We start from the raw sequence: 15,183 nt of genomic DNA, 5'->3' as shown, positions 1-15,183 counted from the left end.
ATTTATCAAAGATAGATACAGAATAAGATGATGCATTTTGTTTAAATGTGTTTAGGATATTCAAAATTGTTTGACTATTGATAATTAAAGAATTTGAGTTTCTGACATGTAAGGAGAGACTGAGAGATTCAGCCTGAAAAGGAGAGAGGGGTTAGGAGGATCTTTTCCAGTGTATAAGTGCCTAGTGGAAAAAAACTCACTTCTTTTTTTCCCCCCTTTTGTTTTTACATTGTGGGTGTTCAAACACTGGCACAGGCTGCTGAGAAAGGTTGAGGAGTCTCCATCCCTGGAAACACCTGGGATCTGACTGGACATGGTCCTGGGCCACCAACTGTAGCAGAGGGTGGGACTGGGAGGTGTCCAGAGATGCCTTGTGAAATCTTAACTACTATGAAGAATAGGAAATTATCTCCCCATAGTGGATGACTGTGCTATGAAGGGATGGATAAATACAGAGTGTTAGTAAATGCAAATACAGAATACGAGAAAAAACAGCCACACCTATGTATTTACAAGAATAGGACCTAAATTAACTGCTAGTCAAAGAGTTAAATAAATATTGTGATTTACTGTTGAAAGCTCAATGTACAACATCATTGATATTTTGTGCCAGTCATAAAGGCAAATAAAATTATATTACTGAGCAGGAAAGGAGATGAAAACAGGGCAGAAAGCGTCCCTCTTCCTTTATAGAAACCATTGGATCATCCTGTTGTGCATACTCCAAAGGAGTCTGGTTGAACTGGAAAAAACTAAAGAGTGATGGTTAGGAGTAGAGGATGGCTTTGTACAAGGTGGGGTCCAGAACAAACATCCTTCTGCTTCCAAACAGATGACTGAGGTGTGATCATACAGTTATGAATGGTGTAGAAAGTGAAGGAGAAGGGATCATTCCCTGTATTATTGTATGCCAAGTAGAGAACATCCAACAAAATAAAAAATACAACAACAAACAAGCTACTGAAGAACAACCTTTTAAACATAATTAGGTGTGTCATTAAATCACAGAGCCTGCTGTCCCAGGACTCTTTGGTGATCAAGCTCTTGAATGAACTGAAAGTGCAATTAGGTGAAGTGGCACAAGCCATGCTCATTGGGAGGCCATGTGTGACCTTGGATTCAGGAAATCTCTGAAACTTCCTGCTTCTGGGAGGGTGTATTGGAGAAAATCACTCCTAGACTTAATGCTGTCGTGTCTTTTCTTTAAGTATCTGCTGCAGGTTATTGTTGGAAAGAGGGCACTTGTCTAGATGCATCTTGGGTTTGGTGAACAGGGTTGTTCTTAACCTCTTGTTGGACAGGTGGATAGCTGAAACCTAAGTCAATAATGATGTTTTCTTTTCTCTTTGCAAATCAACATTCTCTCCCTTGCTCATTTTTTGCTTCTTTTCTCAAAGGATCACTTACAACAATATTTTCACCTTTCATGCAGGAAGGCATATATTTAATTGTGACTGTTGCGTGATGAACTCAATGACAAAAGATGTGTGGCATCTCTAGACACAAAGAAGTTTGTATCATGTTCACAATATTTTTTTTATAGCTGGCCACATCCTTATACCTATTATTGAAATCCATGCCTTAAATGTTTTACATATGAGATGTAAGACCAATATTCTTTTTATTGAAGATTTTACAAATTCCTTTAAAAGAAACCTTACAAATTCCTTAAAAAACCTGCTCATATTGTATTGAGTTCAAATTTCTCATCCTTGGAGATTTTGGGGGCAGTTATTCCTCTCTTTTAGGCATGCTCTATTTTTTGTGTACATTCATAAAATCATAATCTTCCTAGCACCAGCTGATAGGATTTTGTTTTCCTCTTGAGGCATTGGGTGCCCTCATAAGCCCTGTCTTCAGGCTGGTGCTTCAAAGAATCAGTTCCCCTTCGGTCACAATGAGGATTATGCTGCTCTGAGGAGGCATCTTGATTCAAATTTCCGTTTGGAAACTTTTATTTTCTGTTGCACAAAGGCATCTAACAATTATCCTTTGCAATTCCTTAATCAGATGGTATACACTCATACAGAATTGATTACTGTACCACCGAGCTTTTCCTGGCAAACATGTAAGAGTTTTTGGGCACCACTTCTGAACTTGGGTGGCTCGAAGTCAGCAGTGGGGCGAGGGAAGGGCCATGGGGCGTGCTGCACACCCTGGAAAGCGATCCATTGTTTCAGGGAGTAACTGCTCTGTCATTGTGGCTCCACAGGTCGAGGGAGAGCATTGTCTCAGGTTCCCCAGGCACTGGTGACTGAGGGGGTCACACCTGCCAGGGTGTGGGGTGTGTGGGGTGGGCTGGGAGGTGATGTGCCTGCCCTGCCCCTGGGCAGCCCTCGCTCCTGCCTTCCCCCTGGGGCTCCCTGCACAAGGTGGCTCTCAGGCTCCAAGCTGGAGGAGTCAGGTCCTTCTCTTGACACCATGTTCTGGTTGTTCTGAATCTTCTTGGTGTTCATTTCCAAAGGTTTTTTTATTTGTCTTCATTTTGTGCTATCTTACTGAACGTGAGGAAATTTTTCCCTTGGCATGCTTAAGTAAGCAAGAGCTTTTTGGATTTGTGGGTTTATTCTCTCCAGGCAACCTTAAGCTTTACAGGCTCTATTGTTGAAATAAGACTATTTTAATTTTTTTATAATGCCCTGAAGTACATTTCCTTGAAACATCAAGATTGCAAATTTTTAGTTTTGCAAAACACCATTTGGAAAAGCTCTTACTTTCTTTATCAGAATCAGTTTTGTATATAAATTCAGTGTGTGAGTGGCAAATACTCTTTTGAAGAGATAGTTGCATTCAAAGAAATTAAAAATATAGTATAGAAATACATATAGATGTATCAGAACTCCTTAATTAGCGATAATGTGTTTTTATCCCATGCAGGCTTTCTAAGGTCTGTGCTTTTTTTTCAGCCATGTTCAGACTGAGCAATCTCTCTGACAATTCTGTTGAAATCCCTTAAATAACTTTCAGAGTTAGGATCTACTTAAGTGACTGAGATGACAGAGCCTGACATTTAAGAAAAGATCCAAAGCCTATTGGTGCTGATAAGAATTTTAATATGTACTTCTCTGGTGGCTTCATATCAACTTGCTTTGACTTGTGATGTTTGTGGAAGTAAATGTTGAAGAGATGAGTACATTTCTTTGACTAAAAGTTGTATTTAAATATGTTTTCCTTTTTTTCAGTATTTTATTAAGAACTATACTTTTTATGCCATTGAAATGATATCTGATTTTATACGGGTGCATCTCTTTACAATGAATTTATTTCTTTATATAATTAGGGGTTTTTTTCAGAATTGATTATAGTCAGTGTTGTTATTGAATAAGTCTCACCCAAAATTCTTCACTATTTGTGGACTAAGTGGAAAAAAACCATCAGGTAGGGCACTGAACTGCTTGCATAAACAGTTCTTGAGAAAACTACATCTATTTTGAGTTCCCAGTAGACATTTTAAATTAGCATGAAAAGCAAGATTATTATGGTTTTGGGTACTTTGATGATCTAAGCTCCCAAGACAATGAATCCCTTGTTCTCAAAGCTTTTTCTAAGATTCCCTCACTGCATAAAATACATGATCATCTCTCTTCCCTTTCTTACCCCTCCCTTCAAACCATTTGAATTCAGAGTAGGCAGATCTTATGCTATAGATGCTATAACACTTAAAATGGATAAATTCTAGTATATGGAACATATGGAAATTATAGTGAATAATTGAAAAAATGTCCAGCCAGAGGATCAGTTTGTGTATCAAAAATTTTTTTAAAGAATCATGACAAATGTGATGCTAAGGATTTAAACCAGCTGACAGCAGTAAGAGATTGACCTTGGTCTAGTAAACCATCCTGAATTTAGGGTGCTGTACATCTGCTCAGTGCACTTGAAGGTTGTGCCCTTTAGTGACCCTACTTCATCAAGAAGATGCAGATTACTTTTGATTTTTCCCAACCCAAAGCTGACTGTGTTAGCTTGATGACTTAAAAAGCATTTTTTAAAAAAATGTTGAATAATTAATATAGCACTTAAAAGGAGGTTGATCTTTTTGATGCCTGCCACTCACTTTGCTTAGAAGATCCCAGAAGGATGTGCTAGAAGAGAAGCAGTGCAAAAGTGCAATGGCCCTTTCCTCTCCCACCTGCCCTTGGCAAGGGGGTGCTGATCTCCTTAACCTAGCTCAGAAGCCTAGATTAGCCTCCTAGTTTCATGGTATGCATCCTTCTGATCGAAGTGCCTTTGAACTTTTTGTAAGGACTTTGGTCATTTGTTCAATGTCTTTATTCTTTCTTGCAGTATTTTCTTTGAAAGAAGGATTTTGAAAACCTCTAATATTGTGGCAGTTTTCACTGAAGCTATTTCAATTTTGCAATACTCCAGCCTTCAGCATCTGGTTTTCAAACTCTGTTGGACCAGGCTGGAAACAGACATCTGAAGTGACTGTTTAGCAAAATAATAATTTTTTTTCCCAGTGGTCTAGAGTGAAAAATATGCAAATATAAATAAAATGAGCTCATTTGGAAGGCACTGAGCTTTAATGAATAACCATTTATATAACAGCAAAATAAAGCAAATTAAAATTTGTTGTGAACATAAGCTCTTTTAAAAGAACAAATTAAATGAACATACTGAGAGTTATATCATGACACTGGAGGCTTTAATAAGCCAGATCTCGGCACAAGAGGTGCAGAATAAAAGAGGAATCAAATAAGATGTTCACAGAATTGGCACATAAGTGTTCTTATTTCTAGCATAACACTATCCAGCCTAATAAATAACAATACTCTGAGTTTGAAATCCTACTCCAGTACATTACTTGAGATGAAACAGTGAGGAAAATTAATCTGTTGCCCATGAACCCTGTGCACAAATTTCCCCAGAAATGGCAGGGTTTCACTGGAGGGTTTGTTTGTTGGTGCTGCATCTATATCTGGAAATTAGCATCAAACTGAATGTTTTTCTTCTCTACAAGGCTGGATGGTTTTAAAGGCAGAAAAACAGCAAGAGGAAAATATTGCAAATATCTGCTTTGTTGTTCTGGGTCTTCCTTCCTTCCTTCCTTCCTTCCTTCCTTCCTTCCTTCCTTCCTTCCTTCCTTCCTTCCTTCCTTCCTTCCTTCCTTCCCAGCAATATACATCCATAGTTAATGGAATTTATAGACAGCAGTTGTACACCTGTATGAATCTAGATTTTATGTGAGAATTATTTTCTCTCCAGTATCTGGAATGCTAAGTGTATTAATTTTGGCTAAATTTATGTAAATGTTGTGTTTTCTTGCATATCATGAAAACAAAGATGTGTTTCAAGTCCTTTTTCACAAGTAAATACAAGCATGTACCTGCTAATGTGAACAGGGGGCTGAACCAGACACCTCCTGAAGTCTCTTCCAACTTCATTTTATTTTGTGGTGCTGAACAGGATACTTGCAGGCTGGCACAAAAAAAAATATCTTTACAGAAAGTTTGGCAGAGTTTTATATAATAAGGAAAATAGGCAGCTTTGTGAAATTCATAAGAGATAACAGTATTGTTATCCAATTTAGATAATAAACAGTAGGTGCTTTGATGTTCCATGCTATGGAAAATATTTTGATGGATAAAGTGAATGTTAATTTTAAAAATTCAACTTGTGTTAATTCCTATATCTCTTGTGCTTATTTTTTTTCCTTTGACGTGTTATAAAAAAATTGCCAAACAAATGTCAGGCAATTAGTAACCACCCACCTAAGCTGAATGGTACAAAAGACATTTATGTGATGCCTAATTACATTTTATCTTAGCACTAATAAATCCTCTCATGAGCATTTGAGACAGGGTAGTCAGGACTTTCCTCCAACTGTGGAAGTCATCATTTTGGAAAAAGAGCAAGGGGAAATCTGCTCTAACCTGTAGTGAAGTTTTTGCCCAATCTGGATGTGATACAATTCACTTGTCTCACAGACTCAAGTCTCAAGTCTGCTGGTCCAGTAGATAGTTCTATTTTATATGAATAAATGAGATAAACTGGCAGAACTTGTGGAAATCACAGTGCATTTGTACAGCCCTCTTTGAAAGCGTCTGCAGCACACCTTTCCACCTAAAACTTCACACTGGTTCTACACTGTGGTTGTGACTTCATAGGTGCCAGTCCTTAAATTGATTGCATTGCTAATTTTTCATTTTTTGTCCTTTAACAGCTGGAAACAGTGAAAGTGATGGCCAAGAAGCGGTGAGGAAAATAAAAGAAGAAACTTTGACTGGAAAAGGTACCATATTATATAATTTCCTTTAAGAAACCATTTTTCCTCTCTTTTTGCTGTCATCTCCTTTTATATGAGGACCCCTTGTGTAATGCTAAATTTATTTTTTTTAATTTGGGGCACTGGAACAGGTTGCCCAGAGCAGTTGTAGATGCCTCCTCCCTGGAAGTGTTCAGGGCCAGATTGGATGGAGCTCTGAGCAAACTGTGGAAGGTGGAGTGGAAGGTGTCCCTGCCCATGGCAGGAGGTTTGGAACTAGATGCTCTTTAAGGTCCTTTTTTCTCAAATGGTTCTGTGATTCTATGAACTGAATTCCAGAAATAAATCTGACTCAGGGGTAAAATGCATAGGGTATTTCTTAAACAATGTTTTCAGCCTGGTTTGACTTTACTGTTTGTCATTGAAAAAGGGTTGCCTGCAAGTTACAGTCTGCCTGAGTATCTGCATGTGTAAGATTTAATAGATGGGAAAAAAATTCAGAAAACCAGTAGTTTTTGCTAAAGGGAGGATGACAGCAGGTAAGAGTGTGTGCTCTTTTACTTTGATTGTTTTAGGAGCCAACAGGTTTTTTAAAGATCAAGGCTGCTTGATTGGGTCATTTGACACATGTTAAGAGCTTATAGTACTTCACAACTAAAACCATTTTCTTAAATATAAATAGACCTTTCATATCAAACCTAAATTCCTATCTTTCTGTGATTCTTCTCTTATTTCTTTTAGATAGATCATCCTTCCTGATGATCTATCATGTTTGTAGAGGTATAAGGATAGCATAGCTTGATAACTGAGAGGAAAGGCATGTTCCACACTACCTGCTCTGTGATTGCCATTTGCAGTTCGTGGTGGAGGTTAGTGTAGCTCACATTTTTGTCCCTGGGTGTCACTGGGTGTAGCTCCTAATGGTGCATGATGATTCATTCCTGCCACTTTGACGCATAATTTCTTGGCAAAATTATAGAGCAGTGTTGCTAGTCCAAACGATTTGGGATCTTCATGGCTTCTTCTGAGATCTGATTCTGTTTTTTACCATAATTACTGTTATGATTATCAAAATACATGTTAATTATTGTTTTAAAAAAACCCTTTCATTATGATTTATCTTTTGGCTTAAATAAATGAGCATCCATTATAGCCTCAGGATACATATATGCTAGTTAAAAGCATCATAAATTAAGGCATAGTTAGAAGGATCATAAAAGGAAAAAGGTAATTATTACATCATTAAAGTCCTTTGCTGGAAGTTTCTGTGCAGAGACCAAAACCAGTTGGAATTAACAATGTCATGTGACTTGCATGAATCTGAATAAACCAGGGTCTGTGTTATTTTCTCCCTCTGTGTGATCACAGGCTTTTCTAGCACTCCAGTCCTTCTTGCTTTTTCTAGGTAAAGTCAGTTATAGCCCTCAGTTATAAACTGTTAAGACAAAGATGTCAGTTTGAGGAAGCTGAAAGTGTATTTAAAGTCAATTGAAGTTGTTCCTCACTGTAATTATTTCAACTGAGGTTTAAGTAATCTCAGCCTCGATTGGTTTGTCCTAAAAATAAATTGGAAGATTATTGTCTTTTCGAAATTTCTCACTGATTGAGGAAAATTTGTATTTAAAAGTGCAATGTCCTGCGCAAAAGACTTGTTCAGATCTGAGAGCCACCCCTATGCTGCTGTTTATCCATGAATCTGCACTTTGCTTTAAATAGGATGTGTGTGTAGATACTGTGACTGTGTCCTTGGTTGGCTAGATGATGCTTGTATCCAAACCAAAGCACTGAGACAGGGCTGTGCAAGAGTATTACCTTTTCAAAGTTCAAGATCTGTTTAGTCACTGCATAAAAACATTATTGGTTGTCTTGACCCTTTCCCCCTGCTTTTTCTTTGAGCTTTTTCATGGCCCATATGAAAACACTGCTTTACAGAAACTGCTTCCATCAGGAACATCAGACTCTTGAAGGAGAACTACTCAAAATAAATAGTACTTTTGGGCAGCCAGTGTGGTCAAGGATTGGGACAATATAGCTATTATGGACAAAAAAAGTGAGATGCCATCAGTTTGCTATCTAGATCTCAGATTCCTTAGAATGAAGAAAATCTCCTTGCTTTTTATCAGGTTAGACAGCAAAAGGGAGCAAAAGACCTTGTCCTCTCCTTGTTGCCTGGCTGAGCCATACATAGCACAATCATCCCCAGAGACAGCTCTGGGAAAATGCCAGGCTTATTGAATGCAAGTAATTACAATGTTTTTAAGGCACTGTCATCCTTCTCTGTCTTGGCCTTGTCTGTCTGGGGCTCTGTCTGATGTCTAAGGGTAAGTAGTTTTACTTGACATAATCTGTACTTACTTCTGGGACAAGTGAGATTCAAAGCATGTACATAAGTAATTCCTATGAAGCAGCTGAGGAGCAATAGTGTGCTAACATTGCCGAGGAGGATAAAGGATAGTAATAAAAAGCCTATGCATGCAGGTGATGGGTTTTGGTTTTTTTATTGTTTTGTTTTTTGTAAAAGCATGGCAAGACATGAAAGGATGGACAAAACTTCTGAATACAGGGAGGTGGGGTGCCTGGTTTCCCACCCTGGAGGAATGGAAAGCGGAGCCAATGCCAAAAGAGAGTACAGAACTGGAGAGGAAAGCAGTTGCAGCCATTTGCTACAAAGCAGTGATGCTAAAGGACTCAGAAAATCTAAACAACGTAGCACTTCATCTCTTCCTTCCACCCACCCCCTATCCTGGGGCTGCATCAGAAACCTTCTTGGTTCCTCTCCCTGCTGATTCCAGACTGTTTAAGTGTCCTCCTTGGTTTTGGGTCTCTGCTCTGGGTAACCTATTGCAAAGTGTAAGGAGGGAGGATGTACATGGGCAGTTGAGAGGAAGTAAATAAGCTACAAGTCCTTGGGGCATGATAGACCCAGTCAGCTGAACCATCAGAACCTCCTCCACGATAAAGAAATCCCAGCCCTCAGATACCCAGAACAGGCCAGAAGTAGTGCTGCATTGTCATTAAAATTCTCACACCGACTCTATTTCCAAAAGACCAAGGGCAACACATTGCTGCAGCGTGAATCATAAAGCTGGGAGAAGCCAGGATGTGTGGACGTTTATCTTGCTTCCATTTGTTAAATTGGGAACTTGTGTTGTTAATAGTGGCAATTATATGGCTGGGAAAATTGTTGATGGCTCCGGATTGCTGCAGAGATATTCCAATTGGATAAATCTCTGTAATTTGCACATAGGGCGTGTCTCTGTTAGTGTGTTCATTAGTTAGATCAGTTGGGTGCTTTTCAGGCAACCCTCAGCTCCTGGCTGCTTGCTGAGTTCAGGTTCCTATCAGGAAGGGCACTGCAGGTCCTGTCCTGGATTCCCTTTGGACAGAACTAGCGTGGGAGGAGAGTTGCAGCAGTAACAGAGCAGTTCGTCATGGGAGCAAACTTCAGAATTTATCTGAGCCTTCCACAGACCTGCAGCAAGTGCCTATGTCAGGTGCCCAGCACAAACTGAGCTCCAGAAATGGACTTATATTGATCCAAACTGCTTGGTAGTGCAGCCATAACCACAGTTACCAGTGGTGAACAAACCTCATTGAGCTGCGGAAATGGGAGGTGTCTGTGATAAAGTCAGCTCTCAATGGTACTCAAAAAGAATCTCTCAATTTACATAACAGAGTTATATCTCCTGACTCAGTTACCCTCAGCTTATGTATCTGCTAATGAAAGCTAGTTTTAGCCTGATGATTACAAACATACAAATGTTGGAAACTCATATATAAACATGAATGAAAACTTCATTCATTCCAGCAAAGGTTCATGAATACCAATGGAATCAGCAATTAGCAAAACTTTATGCATAAATATCAAATAGCACAGTACCAGGGGAAGGCTCTCACATCCAGAGATTGGAGTTGCAACTAGAGTCAAAGAAGAAGAAAATTATCATTTAGTGAGAAAAGAAGGTGTAAAAGTCATATTAAGCGTAGACCTCTTCAAAAGGAGAAGCCTGCGTTTAATCTCACCCAACATTTTTGCGGCAATTTAAATAAAACCACAATTACAAAACTACCAGCTAAATTCACAGCCTTCATGAAACTTCCATTTGAAGCCAGGTGAGAAAGGAAGAAGAGACTTTCTCCCTCAGAGCCAGAGGAATGCAGAGGTTAGCATAGTGGCAGCCAAAAACTTGTGGCTTGTAAAACTCTCAACACGTGCATTAAATATGAACAGCTCCAGGGTGGAGCCCTGAAGTTCCAAGTATGAACAACTACCCACTTTCAGATTAAAAAAATCACGTTGCTGTAATGACCATTATTTTGTGCACATACTTTACCTGCACATCGTTGGTGTTCATCCTTGTTCCATCCTTGCCAACGAAGATATCGTCTATGTCAACCAGAATGTACCTATCCAAGGACAGTGTGAGCTTCTTTCCAGAGAGGAAAGAGATGGCATCTATGAAAATCAGCTTGTGCAGCCAAAAATTCAAGTTATTGCCGAAAAGGACTCGTTGAATCCCATCGTGGAGCCCCAAGTCATGAATTACTGTGGCATAGAGAGCAGCAGGTAGAGAAAGGTTTTCTGGCGTCTTTACTTTTGCAAATATCACTGGTTGATAAGTTGTGTGATTAATCTGGAAAACAGCCCAGTCATTTCCAAGCAAGGGCCTCTTCTCAAGCTTAGAAGGTTTAGTCACATGGAGCAGTGGGGAATGAGGGTTAATGCAACAGTCCTTAATACCCAGATTGCTGTGGACATGGAAAGGAAAACCCTTCCACTGAAAGCTCTGCAAGCTGTTCTCACTGCCTTTGTGAAATGCGATCACACCCACACCATACTCTATGCAGTACTTATCTAGAAGGCCTCTGTTCCACGAGTCCATGTTCACGTACTTAAGGATATTCTCATACACTATGAGAGCGTACTTGCCTTTGTTCTTGTCTATAAGCACTGGGAGGTCACCTTTCCCAGATGCAACCTCAGTGTGAAACTGAAACCTGCTAGATTCCAGAATGGTTACGATATCTTGGCCTAATGCTGAGTACTGGCTTTCCACAAACACCAGCACTACAAGATCTGTCCTCAGGGGATCAACAGGCCTCGTGGTCTTCGCCTCCATCAGCTTGTAAGGCAACAGTTGAGCATCACCACATTCCACTTCTGAAGAGGTTTCAGGGAGTTCATTTTCCTGTTTGTAGCCATTATACGAGTAGTAGGCAGAAATAACTATGCTCACCATACAAAAAGTGGCCAGCAAAATTACTGTTCTTTGAAAATGTCTGTGAAGTTTCAGGATAAAACTCATGGTGTTTACTTGCCTTAGACAGCTCTCAACAGCAGCATGAAAAACAAACACAGATTCCCAACAACTTGTTCCAGTCCTCTGAAATATTTATGTCACCATTGCAGCACACACATCTATCTTCCACAGAGCTTTACTGAAGGTACAGTCTAGAAGAAAAGAAAATCAGAGATTTAAATGAGACACCACCTTGTGAAGAATCACCTGCTTAAACTAATGGGGAGCAAAGAAATCACTGCCAGCCAGAGGTTTGGAGACCAATGGCTCAACATTTTGCAATAACATTTTTTTCTGCTCCCACTACTTGCCATGTGCATTTGAAGGTCTCTAAATCTCACAGGTTCCTCAACTCAGAGGATCAAATAAAGCAGGCAGAGGCACTGAAAAGCAAGACATAAAAGGAAAGTATTTACAGTGTTTTAGAAATTCTTTTAACCTAAAGATAAAAGTTAACTCCAAGTAGACAACTGCTAACAACCAAAGTACTGAAGAAAATTTATAACCTGTAAAAAGCTGGGGCAACATGATTCAACAAATTCTATCTTGTATTAGTTTTTCAAAGAAGCAAGAACATGCACATCTTAACTGCTGTACAAACATGTACTGATACACTCTGTATTACATCTATTAGAGGAATTTTTTTAAGCAAAACTTGCTTCCTGCAACATTAGAGGAAAACAAAGCATTTTTCTGGACTGTGGATTTGTAAGCTGTTAGAAGCATTTCTTTGTATTAAAAAAACCCATAAAACAATCAAGCTCTTACATTTGAGAAGAGAAATTAATAAATCAAAAGTTGAACCTAACATGCAGATCACCTAAGGATATACTTATGTTCTATCTTGTACTTAAGGAAAGAGCAATTTTTCAAACCAGCAGTACAACTGCTGTCAAAACTCCCTAGTAAAACAACTGGCTGGTGTGACAAGCATAAAATAATGATCATAAGTCATAAACAAAGATTCAAAGCAGATTTTGAAAAATATTTAGTGTGTCAAGATCTGGAACATGCCACTGTAACTTCAGTGTAGTTTGCACCCAGGCCCGTTTGGAAATGGGATTAGGATAAAGTGTGGCATTGATGTGGTCATTTCCATACTGAGAGGTTAATCCTTCCATTCCTGGTTGGGTTTTTTTTTAATCCTACATTGTAAGCAAATTGGTCTTTCACTCCAGATTTTCAAAAAGGCTAAAAAAAGTTATATACTTAACAATACCCATGTAACGTCCAGAAATTTAATTAAACCCTGAAGACAGATCTTCCTAGTGTCATGATGAGCATAAAGTAATAATAAACGAGAAAAATCAGATGAAGGGAGAAAAACTCCAAGTCATTCTATTCATCAAAACTGCAAAATTCAGCATGACCAGCAAGTGCCGAGAGCTGTCTCATTCATAGTTAAGATTCAGAGCAAGATTCCTTCTGTCTGGATAGATTCTGCTTTAGATGGATTTTAGTCTCCTCACCTTCTACTCACAGATAACTGTTTATCAACCCCTCCTCTTCTGGGAAGCCTTAAATTCAGCCTTGAACCTTCCCTGCAGCAGCACAAAGTCCTGCTCAAAGCTTTTGGGCAGGAGACCTGCCTTTCACCCAGGCTCACTAATTAGTGTTAGACCAAAATAACATAACTCCAACTTCCTGGGTTTTATCTTATGTATAAAGACCAAGTAACGATATGAAGGAACCTTCAGAAGAACTCAACATTCTTAATAACTGCAACGTCCAATCCTTGCCACACTAGCTTCACGAATATCAGTCTGGATGGCATAACAGAGCTATTTAACATGGTAACAAGTCAGGTGACAAAGAGAAGCTTTATCCTGAATGAGTTAACACCAGAGAGAGGTTTCCAGACAGATGATTTTTCATTACACACACGAAGGGTTCTCTTCATTTCGCATTTCCAATTCAGCTGCCTGAACGCCAAGAAACACATAATTTTAGTGCCTAAACTTAACACTGACTGCATTCTGTAGAAAAGCTGTACACACACCTATTTCTCTTTGATAACCACAGATCTGGCTGGTCTATGTACAGAAAAAATGAGAATTGACACTGACCTAAGCTCATAGCAAGGAAGGGCTGATGAGACAGAGCTGTTTGAACAGGATATTTCACAAGGGTTGCAACCCAAGAAACATTTGCAGCAAGGACACGGTTCCTAATGCCATTCCTTAGAGAGGAAAATCTGGAGCCAGCCCAGACACCCGTGTTTTCTTCAAGAAAAGCCCTGTCATTGTATCCTGGCTCCTAATTGCAGGTGCCCCCTGGGGCTACAGAGTGCAGCTGTAAGGAGGAGTGGCTGGACCTGCCAAGACAGATGTGAGGTTCGACTGTGAGGAGTGAGGAATTCTCTGAGGCACAGGACACAGCCAGACTTGGCACACTCCCTGCTGAAGGCAGGCAGCAATTGGGATGCAACAGAGCAAGGAACGAGGTTTAAATGCACACTCTCACACTCTCTAGTATCAGCTTGAGGCTTAGGTAATTTTCACTTGCTTAAGGACTGGTTTGCATGGCAGGAGTTCCAAAGAACACAGAAAGAAGAAAACAAAAATGTCAAAGAGAACATGCATTTTGCAATATCAACAGTCTCAAAGTCTTGACCAGGTACAGTTGCTTTCCTCGAGGGACAGCAGCATTTTCCCCTGAGCAATAATCCTTGCTGGATACTCTAGTGCTGTATTACAGCAGCATGCTAAAACAACTCACAACGCACCCCCTTGACAGTGACATCCTTGGGATTCACCACACCACACACTGGGGGACCTATGGAGATCATGACAGTGACCTTTACCACATCTCTAGAAGTGGCTTCAGGGAAGATGCTCCCTGCTTGCTCTCATTTCCTACAGTACAACCAGACAAAAAGTGCAATTCTCAATGCACCTACAGTGAGTAAGCTGTGAGAAGCAGCATTTCAGAAGAGGAGTGCTTGAGGAGTCTTCCTTTCATGACCAAAGAATGCAATATTTACCAAAGAAAGGAGAAGTCGTGATAACATCAACATCAATAAAAAATATCTAAGTATAAGAAAAAGGCTTAAATTAAAAAAAAAAAAAACAGAGTCTAGAAAGTCTTCACAAGAGTTCAAGCTTGTTAGCATTGTTTCAATGAAAAACACCCATAGATAGAGCTGACCATAGATAGAGCTGCCTGCATCAGCAGTCTCAGCTCTTTTTGATTTCTACAGTCATGTGGAATTCAGTGACAGAGGAATATGGTCCCACCTGTACCCCAAACCACTTCAAATCACCTGAAAACAGGAATCAGATTTAAATAAATCCAAAGTTCTGTAATGCTGATGTTGCAATAAATTTTACCTATAAAATAACTTGTGTGGTATTTTGCCATGGTTTGAAGCAATAAAATTTGCCTGTTTGTTTTTCTATCTAGAACTTTATTTCTTTAGAAGAACCTGCATTTCATCTCCTATTTTACATTTTCATGCCACTGTGTTAAAATTCAGACCAGGACCTTTTACCTCTACTGCTCAAAGCAGGAGGTATCAAAATGATCTCTTAAGGTGAAAATTAGCATCTTTGAATATTCAGAATTTGGTTTTTAACTTACAGACTCTCTATGGAGAAGATCTTGCTGAGAGAAAGCTGAGTCATGGAAGCAAGTTTTGCATTTTGTTATGAACACAGACAGAAAGGCTCAATGCTC

General features: G+C 39.4%; 1 protein-coding gene across 1 annotated transcript; it reads right to left on the bottom strand.

Moving 5' to 3' along the window:
• Positions 1 to 10,500: 10,500 nt before the first annotated feature.
• On the bottom strand, positions 10,501 to 11,656 carry LOC128948944 (bifunctional heparan sulfate N-deacetylase/N-sulfotransferase 3-like). The gene has a single exon (XM_054293701.1). The coding sequence runs from the start codon at positions 11,512 to 11,514 to the stop codon at positions 10,501 to 10,503; it is 1,014 nt and encodes a 337-aa protein (XP_054149676.1). The 5' UTR covers positions 11,515 to 11,656.
• Positions 11,657 to 15,183: the final 3,527 nt, after the last annotated feature.

This window comes from Melozone crissalis, unplaced genomic scaffold, assembly GCF_028551555.1.
Source record: "Melozone crissalis strain CALT ecotype California unplaced genomic scaffold, PUWL_Pcris_2 ptg000179l_1, whole genome shotgun sequence".
In the NCBI taxonomy this organism is placed as follows: domain Eukaryota; kingdom Metazoa; phylum Chordata; class Aves; order Passeriformes; family Passerellidae; genus Melozone; species Melozone crissalis.
Note: the sequence above shows the minus strand (reverse complement) of the source record. Positions and strands in the feature narration are given on the sequence as shown.